General features: G+C 47.8%; 1 protein-coding gene and 1 long non-coding RNA gene across 4 annotated transcripts in view; one reads left to right on the top strand and one right to left on the bottom strand.

Annotated features, from left to right (window-relative positions):
- TNFRSF10B (tumor necrosis factor receptor superfamily, member 10b) overlaps positions 1-12,917 on the bottom strand; it is a 43,204-nt gene that overhangs the window by 4,200 nt on the left and 26,087 nt on the right. The window contains exons 2-8 of one of the 3 annotated variants that reach the window (XM_005864586.2): positions 10,322-10,427; positions 4,949-5,062; positions 4,085-4,196; positions 2,906-2,979; positions 2,717-2,818; positions 2,067-2,134; positions 1,564-1,722 (exon numbers count right to left, since the gene is read on the bottom strand). In XM_005864586.2, coding sequence (XP_005864648.1) covers positions 1,564-1,722; positions 2,067-2,134; positions 2,717-2,818; positions 2,906-2,979; positions 4,085-4,196; positions 4,949-5,062; positions 10,322-10,427 — 735 coding nt within the window. Of the gene's footprint in view, positions 1-1,563; positions 1,723-2,066; positions 2,135-2,716; positions 2,980-4,084; positions 4,197-4,948; positions 5,063-10,321; positions 10,428-12,917 lie in introns of all 3 variants that reach the window. The other 2 variants (XM_005864587.2, XM_014538297.1) reach the window with 2 other exon arrangements.
- LOC106725808 overlaps positions 10,392-12,917 on the top strand; it is a 94,604-nt gene continuing 92,078 nt past the window's right edge. Inside the window, exon 1 of the long non-coding RNA XR_001361785.1 lies at positions 10,392-10,429. This is a non-coding gene — a long non-coding RNA (uncharacterized LOC106725808). The remainder of the gene's footprint in view (positions 10,430-12,917) is intronic.

The raw sequence follows: 12,917 nt of genomic DNA, 5'->3' as shown, positions 1-12,917 counted from the left end.
TTAAATTAAAAAAATAATAAAAGTTTAAAAATAAAATAAAATCATTTTAAAAAAAAGAATTGTATCTCATAATTACCTGAAATAAAAAAGTGGGGGGGCTGAAGAAAGACTGCAGGAGGCTTCTACCACTCCCTGAGAACCTTTCTGTACTATTTACTTTTTCTCACTGTGGATAAGCACTACTTTAAAAAATGTGAAAAGTGATTAATCACGATCGAGGGATTATTGTCCTTTTTGGTTTGTTTCCTTTTATACTTTATCTTAAAAGAGCATACTGTAGCCGGGCTGGTGTGGTTCAGCGGTTGAGCGCTGATCCATGAACCAAGAGATCAGGTGATGTATTCCTGGTCAGGGCACATGCCCGGGGTTGTGAACTTGATTCCCACTAGAGGGCATGCAAGAGGCAACCTATCAATGTTTCTCTTATCATTGATATTTCTGTCTATACCTCTCCCTTCCTCTCTCTAAAATCAATTAAAAAAAAAAAACACGTGTTAAAAAGAGCACACCATAGATGCAGGAAAGAAACAAAGGAAACAGGAAAGTCTGTAAACATTTCACATCTGATAAAGGAGGAGCCAAAAGCCGAGAGAATGAGAGGATCCATTGTGAAATGGGGTTGGAGGAAAGAGACAGTGACTCAGAACAAGTCAGACACCTCATGTCACATCAGGTCACATAGTCAGTTCTATTTGGATAACAACGCTAGATGCTAAAAATCATCGTAAATTTAAAAACTCTAAAAAATTAGTGAATTTCATCTTATGTTAAGGGAAATGACTTTCTAAGCTTCTGAGGAATAAAAATTAAATATTTCTACAGGTTTACCACTCAATGTCATACTAAAACTCATGAACTGATATGAACCAAAACTGTATGCACGTGTGTGTGCCCAGAAATTCTACTTCTAAATGCCACCCTACAAATAGGATTAGGTATCTAGACTAAGATTTATTATCATACTAGAGGCCCAGTGCATGGATCGTGCACCAGTGGGGTCCCGCGGCCTGGTCTGCGCCCTCTCCCAATCCGGGACCCCTTGGGGGATGTCAGAGAGGCGGTTTCAGCCCGATCCCCCCAGGCCCCATCCTCTCAGGGAGTGGTAGAAGCCTCCTGCATCTTTCTTCCCGTGCATTGAGTGTTTTCCCCCTGGTGGTCAGTTCATGTCATAGCAACCAGTCACACAGGCTTTTATATAATAAGAATTTTGTAATAAGTCTGATATTCCTATTGTTACGAGGAATGGCTTACTAAATTATTTTACAACTACACAGTGGACTATCTGCAGCCCTCATTCAGCCAGTCAACAAAGATGAGGGCGCCATCCTGTGCCTGCCTGTTCCGGACTCTGGGATATTGTGACATCTAGACAGATAAGAAGACCCAGGCATTCCACAGAGCTAACAGCTCCCTGCAGTGCAGCCCCTTCCCCTTCAGGTCCTGATCTCCCTGTACCATCCTTCCCCAGGACAGCAGTCCTGACCAGCACTGGCCTTTCCCTGCTTCTGACACAGTCCTGGGCCAGCACAAAGGCCAGGACCTGGCATGGCCGCTCCCACTCACCAGTAGAAGCTGTGCTTCTCCTGCGGGATGCACCAGGCCACCTGCCAGCTCTTCCTGTTCCTGCTCAGAGGACAATGAGTCTCTGTCGCTCTTGGCCAGGTTTCGGACATTGTCCAGAGCCTCAGCCTCTACTGGGGCTCGTAAGCAACCAAACCAGCCCTTGGGAAGGAAAAGAGCTGACTCAGGAGTCCACACCCAGGCTCCCTAAAGGGTCTCAGGGGACACGTAGGTTCTGCTGCCCCGCCCCTCCCAGGTTTCCCTCCTCTCAGGTTGGCAGAGGCTCAGCACATCCAGGACTTTGCTGTTAGCACCAGGACCCTGGTGCTGTGCTAAGGGGGTTCAGCATATGACACCCCCACAGCCCAGAGTGCAGGGCTGTGGGTCTGGGTGTCACAAGCAGCAGGAAGGACAGGGCCACTTTAGAGAGCCGGGGAGAGCAGCACAGGACAGACTGGGGCCACACCCACCCAGGGCCCTATTCTGGGCAGGAAGCAGTTCCTCACCACCTGATGCCACAGGTCCTGGAGAAACCCACTCACTCTGCTCCTGCTCTTGGTGGCCGCTCCAGAACCTAGAAGAGAAGGGGGTCTGCCTTAGCGTGGGAGGCCCTCTCTGCAGGGTCTCCCTGCTGGGAAGGGCATGGGCTGGGGCTCAGACACTGACAAGGTGCCTTGGGCCTGGTGACAGGGAAGGGCAATCCAACTCTGGGACACCCTCAGGAAGGGGAAGAAAGGAGGGAAAGAAGTAAAAGTAAACACATATCAAATCTCTGTTGGGTTCTGCTCTGATCAAAGCTGTAAACCACGCCCCGCTCCCGACCTTCTCCTCCCGACTCTTGTCACCCAGTTGAGGCACTGACCACCCCTCTGCCTTGGCTGAGGGCCCTGCAGACGTGAAGAACTGGCCTGCCCTCCCCGACTTGGCAGGAGAGGAGGTGACCATCAGCCCCAAGACAGGGGACTGATAGGATCCTGGCCCTCCACAGGTGCAGGTGAGGTGGGGGGTAGGGGTGATCCCAGGGAACAAGATCACAGCCAGGCCAGAAAGACCCAGAGATTTGGGAGACAGAGGGGTGGGCCTTTCTGTCTGAAGCAGGAAGTGAGGGAAGCAGCAGAGAGTGCCAGTGCCCGCCCATCACTCCTGCCAAACTCACCTGTAAGGTTATGGCTCCTGTACCAATATACAAATGTGCCCAGCAGGGCAAGGACTCCAAGCCCAAAGATGCAGGCAAGTAGGGTCACCCACCATGGTGTGCCTGAGGAGAGAGAGGGAGCAGTGGGTGCGTCCAGGCTGGTGGTCACTGGCTCTCCAGGAACTGGGGCCTCCCCATGGGCCTGGATACCTGATTTTTGGTCCACACACTCGAGGTTGTTGTTGGGGCCACAGTCCCTGGCCTTGACCTTGCCATTAGGGCACCTAGGTTCAAACACAGGGAGCATGTGAAGGGGTAAGAGGAAGAGAAAGAGGGAGCAACACCCACCCAGTGTCCCCTGGCGGGAGAGTGGAAAAAGAACAGCCTTCTCCTGTCTGCCCGACAGGCCCTCTCACCCCCTTGCCGGGTTCAGGAGGGACCTGATGCCACCTTCAGCCCCTGAGTGCTCCAGTTAAGTGTTCAGAGCTGTACCCACAGGAGCTGGGCCTTCTCTGTAAGGCCTGCACTGAGCTTCCCTGACCTGCAGGGGGAGCCCGAGTGAGGAAGTAGCTCACTCCAGCCACAAGCTGAGCCTCATTCTCTAGTCCAGTGGTTCTCAACCTTCCTAATGCCGCGACCCTTTAATACAGTTCCTCATGTTGTGGTGACCCCCAATTTCATTGTTACAAATTGAACATAATTAAAGCATAGTGATTAATCACAAAAACAATATGTAATTATATATGTGTTTTCCGATGGTCTTAGGCAACCCCTGTGAAAGGGTCGTTCGACCCCCAAAGGGGTCGCGACCCACAGGTTGAGAACCACTGCAGTCAACCCTCAATACAAGGACCCTCTTGTCCTCCACCCCTTGACTGTCCCCACCAAGCACAGCCACACTGTAAAAGACCAAATTACTATTGGCCCCTAAATCCCAATAACAGGGAAAACACGGTCTTATTGAGGGAGCAGGGCCCTGGGGGAAGGTGGCGGACCTGGCGCAGGGGTTTGAGGAACCCTGAAGGAGCTACAGGCTCGGGTCATTATGACTTGGCTGTGGACACTTACATGTTCATGGGCTCAGGCCGGCACCAAAAAACACACACACAAAAAAACCCAAAAAAACAAAACCATTTTGTGATTGAATTGCTATAAAGATGACTGCAAGTGTGGCTGCATTGTACACAATCCCTTCCTTCTGATATTAAGAAAACCTATAGCTTTACATGGGCCACTGACAGGCTCATAGGCCCTGATTAGCGGCCTACTGTGCCCAGTGGGAAGGTCAGCCTGGCCAAAGGGAAACCGAGCTGAGGAGGGGTGGGAAGAGGGTGCTGCAGCGGGAGCGTGAAGACACGCAGATGGCCACGGCGGGCTCTCGTGTCTTACCTTGTGTCGCACCGTAGGCAGTACTCAGGAGAATCCTTATCCTGGTAAGTGCCATTCTCGCATTGACACTGGGTGTCACTCGTCCTGGTGCATGCAGCTATTTGTACTTTACCTGAAGATAAAGGATAGGATTCGGGGGATACATTTCCATCACGTGTCCCTCAAACCATTTTTCCCCCCCCAACCCCCCCCCCCCCCCACATACACTCAGCTTCACTCAGTTCGACACAGATTTGAAGGTTAGTTTCTGCAGCAATGTCTGTGAGGTGCAAAAAGGACAGCACTGTTCACCTGTCCACAATAACCGCGTACATAAAAAAGGCCATGATTCTTTATTTATTACATCAGGATTGGGAGGAAATATCTATTGGTTTACAGGATGATTAAGAAGGGTCGGGTATAACCTGAGAGATCCTGGGTGGGGAGGAACCCTTGGGTGAGTTCCGAAAACTTAACCCTGCAGAGGGGCCTTAGGCCGTGAAGGCTGAGGAAGGCGGAGAGCCTGCCAGGAAGCACAGGGCCAAGAGGGGTCTGGCCAGGACAAGCCCCACATCCCGGCTCCAAACCAGCACTTTTCCACTCGGCCACCCCTTCCATGATGTGGCCATTGAGTCCTCCCTTCAAGGGACAGGTTATTCTCCCACCACTTCCATCTGATGGTTTAAAAGATGTCCCTCCTGTGTGGCATGCATTATAAAAATAATTTCTTTTTTCATTTTATTTTATTGGCCTAAGTCATATCATGAAAAAGGGTATGATGAAGACCACGCTGGGCTGGCAATTAGGTTTCTGATCCCCCATTCGATACAATTATCAACTCATTGTCTGGCACCCTAACCGTAGGCATGAGGTCTACATCTCTACCTGCAGGGCAGTTAGAGCAGGGGTGGCAAGAAGGGAGGCGGTTGCGACTACGGGTGAAACCCTCTTTTTCAGTGCATGGTGTACACACTCCGCTGCGTTCTGACAGATAGAATCCTGGGAAAAGAGAGAGAATTTGGTGAGTGAATGACCACAGGGCTCCTGGAGGCTGGCAGTGATGGCTAAGGGAGGCCTCTTTCAGCCATCAGTGGAATCCAAACAGGAAAATCCACTCACATCCCTTAGACCCGTGGTCGGCAAACTGCGGCTCTTTGGCCCCTTGAGTGTGGCTCTTCCTAAGCCTTAGGAGTACCCTAATTAAGTTAATAACAATGTACCTACCAATATAAATTTAAGTTTAAAAAATTTGTCTCTCAAAAGAAATTTCAATCGTTGTACTGTTGATATTTGACTCTGTTGACTAATGAGTTTGCCGACCACTCCCTTAGACCATCACTGCCAACAGAAATGTATTACAAGCCACACATGAAATTCAAATTCATAGTTGCCATGTTGAAAGGGTAAAAAGAGCCTTGTCGATATGGCTCAGTGTTTGAGCGTTGAGCTATGAACCAAGAGGTCATGGTTTCATTCCTAGTGAGGGTACATGCCTGGGTTGCGGGCTCGATTCCCAGTGTGGATATTTTAGGTTAAAAAATACATAGTGGAGCCCACCCCCTCGGTGGGAGCATGCGCGCGGCTTGGCGCCAATTGCGGACCGCCACAGCCTGTGCCAGCCCCGCGGGGCCCTGGGCGGCTTCAGGGTGATCAGCCAGAAGACACTGTACCCCTTCTCCTCCCCCGGCGCCGGCAAGGCGGAGGAGAGCGGGGATGCAGCGGTGAGCCCCGCCAAGAAGGCCCGGGCGGGGCAGGAAGAGCCTGGCACACCCATCGCCTCATCGCCACTGAGCCCCGAGCAGCTGGTCCACATCCAGAAGAAGAAGGCCAGGGCCCTGCTTAGACTCGCGACTCGCAACCTGCCGGTGAGTTCGGAAAACCGTATTTTAAAGGGTGTCCCAAAATTCACGCAAGAAGTAATTTTGATAGAAAACACAGGGTTATAATTAAAAATTGTAAATTTTTTATTGATTCATAAAGTATACAGTATAGGGTTATGTATGGAATAGAACATCGGGTAAATGGCCTCCACGGCTTTGCTGGCACATACGAAAAGCCGTGGTCTTCATTGGCCTTCATTGTCCCTGCTCCTGGGCCATAATTGGTACTTGGTAATGCTTATCAAATTGAAGGGATTGAAATCAAAGGGCAACAGATACTAGAATCTGATTAAATAAACCAAGTAAAATTAGGCTTTTATTTTTTGTTGTTGTTGTTAATGCTCACGCAAAATTCAAATCTTGCGTGAATTTTGGGACACCCTTTATAAAGCTAATGGGATTTGTTGCAGAAGAAGGAAGACATTACACTGTGTATCCACCCCCACACCAAGTCTTCACGTGGACCCAAATGTGCAGCACAAGAGACGTGAAGGTTGTCATCCTGGGACAGGATCCATACCATGGACCCAAATGTCGCCCAGTGTGGAAGACATTTACGAAGAGCTGTCTACAGACATAGATGGTTTTGTGCATCCTGGCCATGGAGATGTATCTGGGTGGGCCAAGCAAGGTGTTCTACTCAACGCTGTCCTAGCGGTCTGGACGTGGTTGTGTCCTGGCTAAATCAGAACTCGAGTGGCCTCGCCTTCTTGCTCTGGGGCTCCTATGCGCAGAGGAAGGCCAGCGCCATCGATAGGAAGCGCCACCACGCGCTGCAGACCGCCCATCCCTCCCCTTTGTCTGTGCACAGAGGGTTCTTTGGGTGCAGACATTGCTCGAAACCGACGAGCTGCTGCAAAAGTCTGGCAAGGAGCCCATCAACTGGAAGGATCTGTGACCCTGAACTGGGTGGCAGGGGGCCCTCTGGGCCGTTTCTAGAAGCTGCCATTGAAGTATTTGTCAGTGACAAAGTCGAATTGAGAAAATAATTGTCCGAGTGATGGTTAAGCACTATGCACACCAGGGAGAAAGTTTCAGTAAAGTGGCCATGCGCCAGGCCGCCCAGGAGTGGCAGCGTTATCCGGCGGAGACTGCACCCTGCGAGAACGTGTCTGTCTTTGCAACTTGGCTCTGGCCTAGAATACCCGTCAAAGTTTTTGGAAAGGAGAGGAAATCAAATTCTCTGGACTCTGCTCCCCTCTGTTTCTTTTATGGTTAAAGATGGTGAGACACACACCGTTTTAGTATCTAAGTCAGCTGCTCGCTTTTACCTGTAGGTTAAACGTTAGGTTATAAGGTGTTGGGTATTTTTATATAGAAAAGCCCCCTTTGCACATGGGCCAGGTCCATGCCCTTTGATCCTTTACAGAGCCCTCAGGCCCCTCCTGGAAGGAAATGGGAGTTTTTTTATTTTTGCCAGTTCCCAGAAATTAGGGGTCAGTTTCCTGGTTATAGCAGAGGAGAAAATTCCCAAGGAACAGCCCTTGCTGTGAGCCTTTAGACTGGCAGAGGCCAGGTGAGGTGGACGGGACCTTGTTTATATTGTTTTCTGGGTGTTTCTAGGAATAAGCAGTGGAAGTTGAACCGGAGGAGAAAGGGTTTTGTTGTGTTTTATTTTTTTAAGAAGGGAAATGGTTTTTCTCCCATGTGTATCCTGAAATGGGAGAAAAGGCAGCATAGTGCCAAATGCTGTTTTTTCTTGACTGAAATCACTTTGGGATACCATTTTCTGCAACACTGGAGGATTTCGCTCTTTTAAAAAATACATAAATGCCTGGCCAACGTGGCTCAGTGGTTGAGGGTCAACCTATAAACCAGGAGGTCACAGATCAATTTCTATGTGGATGTTTTGTGTTTTTAAAATATTTTTATTGATTTCAGAGAGGAAGAGAGAGATAGAAATATCAATGATGAGAGAGAATCATTGATTGGCTGCCTCCTGCATGCCCCCTACTGGGGATCGAGCCCACAACCTGGACATGTGCCCTTGAGAATCAAACCACCCAGGACCCTTCAGTCATCATTGATGTTTCTCTCTCCCCCTCTCCCTTCTTCTCTGAAATCAATAAAAAATATATTTTTTCAAAAAGGAGTAAAAAGAAAGGGGTCCCCGAATAGCCAAAGCAATCCTGAGGAGAAAAAAAAAAGCTGGAGATATTTTGCTACCTGACTCAAATTATACTGCAGAGCTATGATAATCAAAACAGCATGATATTGGCAGAGAAACAGACACACAGATCAATGGAACAGAATAGAGAGCCCAGCTATAAAACCACATGTATATGGACAGATAATTTTTGCAAAGGAGCCAGAAATACACAATGGAGTAAAGATAGTCTCTTCAGTAAATGGTGCTGGGAAAACTGGAAAACCACATGCAAAAGAATGAAACTGGATTACAGTTTCTCCCCCTGTGCAACAATTAATTCAAAATGGATCAAAGACCTAAATATAAGACCTGAAACAATAAGTGACACAGAAGAAAATATAAGTACAAACTTAGGGACTTTGGTCATGGAGAAAACTTTATGAACTTGACCTTGAAGGCAAAGGAAGTAAAGGCAAAAATAAATGAATGGAACTGTATCAAACTAAACAGTTCTGCACAGCAAAAGAAACTGGCAGCAAAACAAAGAGGCAACCATCCATATGGGAGATGATATTTGCAAACAATAGCTCCTACATAGGTTTAATTTCCAAAATATAAAAGAACTCATGAAATGCAACACCAAACGAACAACCCAATCAAAAAGTGGGCAGAAGACCTGAAAATACACCTCCCCCAGAATACATACAAATAGCCAATAGATATATGAAAAGATGTTCAACCTCATTGGCAATTAGGGAAATACGATCAAAACTGCAATGAGTCCCAGGTTCGATTCTGGTCAAGGGTATGTACCTTGGTTGCGGGCAGATACCCAGTGGGGAGTGTGCAGGAGGCAGCTGATCGATGTTTCTCTCATCGATGTTTCTAGCTCTCTATCCCTCTCCCTTCCTCTCTGTAAAGAATCAATAAAATATATTTTTTTTTAAAAAAAGAAGAGTGTCCATTAGCAACAAGACAAGCAATAACAAGTGCTGGAGAGGATGTGAAGTAAAGGGAACCCTCATTCACTGCTAGTGGGAACACAGTCTGGTACAACCATTATGGAAAGACATCTGGCGAGTCCTCAAAAAATTAAAAATAGAGCTACCATATGATCCAGCAACACCTCTTCTGGGTATATACCCCAAAACTCAAAAACATGTATTCGCAAAGGTATATGCACCCGTATGTTCATTGTAGCATTATTCACAAAGGCCAAGACATAGAAAGAACCAGTGTCCCAAGACAGTGGACTGGTAAAGAAGATGTGGTACATCTGAACAATGGAATACTGCTCAGCTATAAGAAAGGATGAAATACTGCCATTTGCAACAACATGGATGGACCTTGAGAATATTTGGCTAAGTGAAATAAGTCAGTCAGAAAAAGCTAAAAACCACATGATTTCACTCATATGTGGAATATAAAATTGAAACTCCTGAACACAAACAGCAGTGTGGTAGTTTCCAGAGGGAAAGGGGGTTGGGGGTAAAAGGGGTCCTAATATATGGTGATGGGAGATGACTTGACTTTGGGTGATGGGCACATACTGCAATATATGGATCTTGTAACGCAGAAACCCACACCTGAAATCTGTATGATCGTATTAGCCAATGTCACCTCGATAAATTTAATAAAAAAGGGGGAAAAAGAGAAAGAGGGCCAATTCATTTAACTATGTATTTTTTGACCTAACATTCAACATAGTATCAATTCAACATTTAATCAATACAACATATTGGGATAGTTTACTTTCTTGAATACCTCACTCAAAAAGTGAAATCTATGCTCCCTCCAGAGTGTCCAGGGCTTGTGGTCTGCTCTCACCTGCCCTTGTGACTTCTTTACCCCAAACTCACCCTACACTCACGCCAGCTGCCCCCCAGCTTTGCTCAAACAAGCTCTCCCCCTGCCCCTGGGACCATAGCTCCTGGGGGGCCCTCTCCGGACCACTGTGCGTGGCGCTCTGCACTAAAGACAGTTGCTCTCTGCGTCAAGGTCACATCCTCAGATGCCTCACCAACCCAGTCTCTGTCCCACCCATCACTCAATTATCCTCATGGTTCCTATCTCGTCTCTCTGTCACCTTCAACTGTCTGTCTGAGTCCATCTCAGAAGAACAGCTCCAGGAGGGCAGGGGCCTCCTGCTCTCCACCAGTACAGTGCCAGGCACTCAGGAGCCATTTAATAAATACCTGTAGATAAAGAACCAGGAACTTTGGAAATCAGAGGGCTGGGAACACCTGGAGACAAGTCGGGTAAGGCCTGGAGATCAGTGTTAGAATGTACCTGGCGGACACTCCTTCGCTGTGAGGCTGGCATGCAATCCTTGTGGGGCAGCTAGTTGCTGGTGAATTCTGTCTGGCTCTGTGATTGGGCGTGAGGCAACTGGGATCTGTGGGGACAAAGCAGGGATAGGCATCAGTGGCTTCCTGACTCTCCTCCCGCTCCGGACCCCTCTCACATTCTCGTCACCCCAACTACCTAAAGCAAAAAGAACTGGGACCTTTCTTCCAGCCCTATCCTAATTCTTCTGTTTCATGTTTGTCCCTTAGCCTTTGGGACTAGCAAGTAACTCACGCCTGAAAGAGTTTCCAGTATTCTTTTATCTTAATACTAAAACAAAATATATTTATTCCACATGTGCAAAGTTAATCATAAATGGTAAGCACCATTGCAACCACATCAGTAAATCCTCAAAACACTTCAATTCAATGATAGAAATGGTTAGAATGGATGAAGAACAAGACCCAAATACATACTGTCTATTAGAGATGCCATTTAAGAAAGCAAGACACAGATATATTGAACGCAAAGGGATGGAAAAAAGATATATAACATACAAATACTAAGCCTAAGAAAACTGCTGTGCTGTCTTAATATCAGATGAAGTTGGTTTAAGACAAATAGCATTACCACAAGTAAAGAAGGATCTTTTGCTGTGTGAAAGGGTTAATTCCTCAGAGTCATAATAATTATAAATGTATATGTGCCCAACAAAAAAGCTTCAAAACACATGAAGCAAAAATGGAAAGAGTTAAAATGAATGTAACACCCTTTTCTCAGCAACTAATGGAATGATCTGATGAAAACAGTAAAGTAAAGAAAGATTTGAACACTCAATCACCTTGACTTAATTGACATTCACATAACAGATGTGCAGCATCTACAGAAGACACATCCTTTTCTGGTGAACATGGTACTTTTTGAGTCCAAATAAACTTAAAAGAATTGAAATTATCTATATATATAAAAGCCTAATATGAAAATTGTGCCCTGGGGAGTTCAATCGGGAGATCGGGAGTTCAATTGATCACTATGACGTGCGCTGACCACCAGGGGGCGGCACAGAACGAAGGAAGGCCCCAAATGGCCCTGATCGCCAACCAGTCCTAGGGACCCTACCTGTGCACAAATTTTGTGCACCAGGCCTCTAGTATCATGTATATTCTCTGATCTTGATGATAATACATTGGAAATCAATAACAATACAAAGGCCTCCAATGTAATTAAAACCACAATGAAAACAAAAAAAAAATCACAGACATTCCAGAAAACTGGGATCTTAAGCCAGTCAAAGGAATGACATTTCAATTTTTCATTTTTATTTTTTTATTATTATTTTGTTAGCTTTTTTTTTTGCTTTTTTCTTTGTTTCCCCTTTTTTGTTTGTTGCTTTTTTTTTGCTTTTTTCTCTTTGTTCTCCTTTTTTGTTTGTTTGTTTGTTCCTTAATTATCTACTTCTTTTCACATTATTTTTTCAACCACGTGAACAGCAGACACATGAGTGGCACACTCTTGTCCAGGGAGTATCAGCCCCGTGAGCAGCCAGCCTTGAGCCTAAGAGCAGCAGCCTCATGTGGCCTGCCCCTGTCCAAGGAGCAGCAGCTGTGTGAGCGGCCCACTTCCCTGTCCAAGGAGCAGCAACCACGCGAGCAGTCCGACCTGTCCGAGGAGCAGCAGCCACATGAGCAGTCTTCCTACGTCTGAGGAGCGGCAGCACTGTGCAGCCTGCCCCCATCCGAGGAGCAGCAGCTGTGCACAGTCTGCACCCTGCACTAGTCCGAGGAGCAGCAGCTGCACAAGAATCTTGCCCTTGCCCAAGCAGCAGCAGCCGCACGAGCAGCCTGCCCAATCCGAGGAACAGCAGCGGTGTGAGCAGCCAGCCCCCATCCGAGGAGCAGCAGTTCTGTGAACAGCCCAGCCCCATTCGAGGCGCAGCAGGAGCCCACCCCAGTCAGAGGAGCAGCAGCCGCACGAGCAGACCATCCATATCCAAGGAGCGGCAGCCCTACGCAGCACGCACCGGTCCGAGAAGCAGAGCCACAACACCCTGCACCTGTCCAAGGAGCAGCAGCCGGGTGAGTGGCACGTCCCCATCTGAGGAGGAGCAGCCACGCGTGCAGCTCACTCCCGTCCAAAGGGCAGCAGCCTCGCAAGCAGCCCACCCCCGTCCGAGGAGCAGCAGACTTGCAATCAACCTGTCCAAGTCCTAGGAGCAGTAGCCCCACAAGCAGCCTACCACCTCAGAGGAACAACAGCAGCGTGCAGCCAGCCGCCATTCAAGGATCAGCAGCCACGTGAGCAGTCCGCCCCAGTTCAAGGTGTAGCAGCTGCGTGTGTAGCCCGCCCCCATCCAAGGAACAGCACCCACCAGAGGAGCTGCTGCCAACTGAGGAGCATCTGCTACCACAACCGCCCGAGGAGCAACCACAGCCCGAGGAGCCACTGCCACCCAAGGAGCAGCTCCTGTAAGACTCAACATCTAGATATGTTGGTGAGATCAAACATGGGTAGACAAAGAAATCCCCAAAGGAAAGAAAAGGAGGACTCACCAGAAAAGCAGCTAAGTGAAACAGAGGCATGCAGCATGACAGAAAAAGAA

Source organism: Myotis brandtii, unplaced genomic scaffold (assembly GCF_000412655.1).
Source record: "Myotis brandtii unplaced genomic scaffold, ASM41265v1 scaffold19, whole genome shotgun sequence".
Taxonomy (NCBI): Eukaryota; Metazoa; Chordata; class Mammalia; order Chiroptera; family Vespertilionidae; genus Myotis; species Myotis brandtii.
Note: the sequence above shows the minus strand (reverse complement) of the source record. Positions and strands in the feature narration are given on the sequence as shown.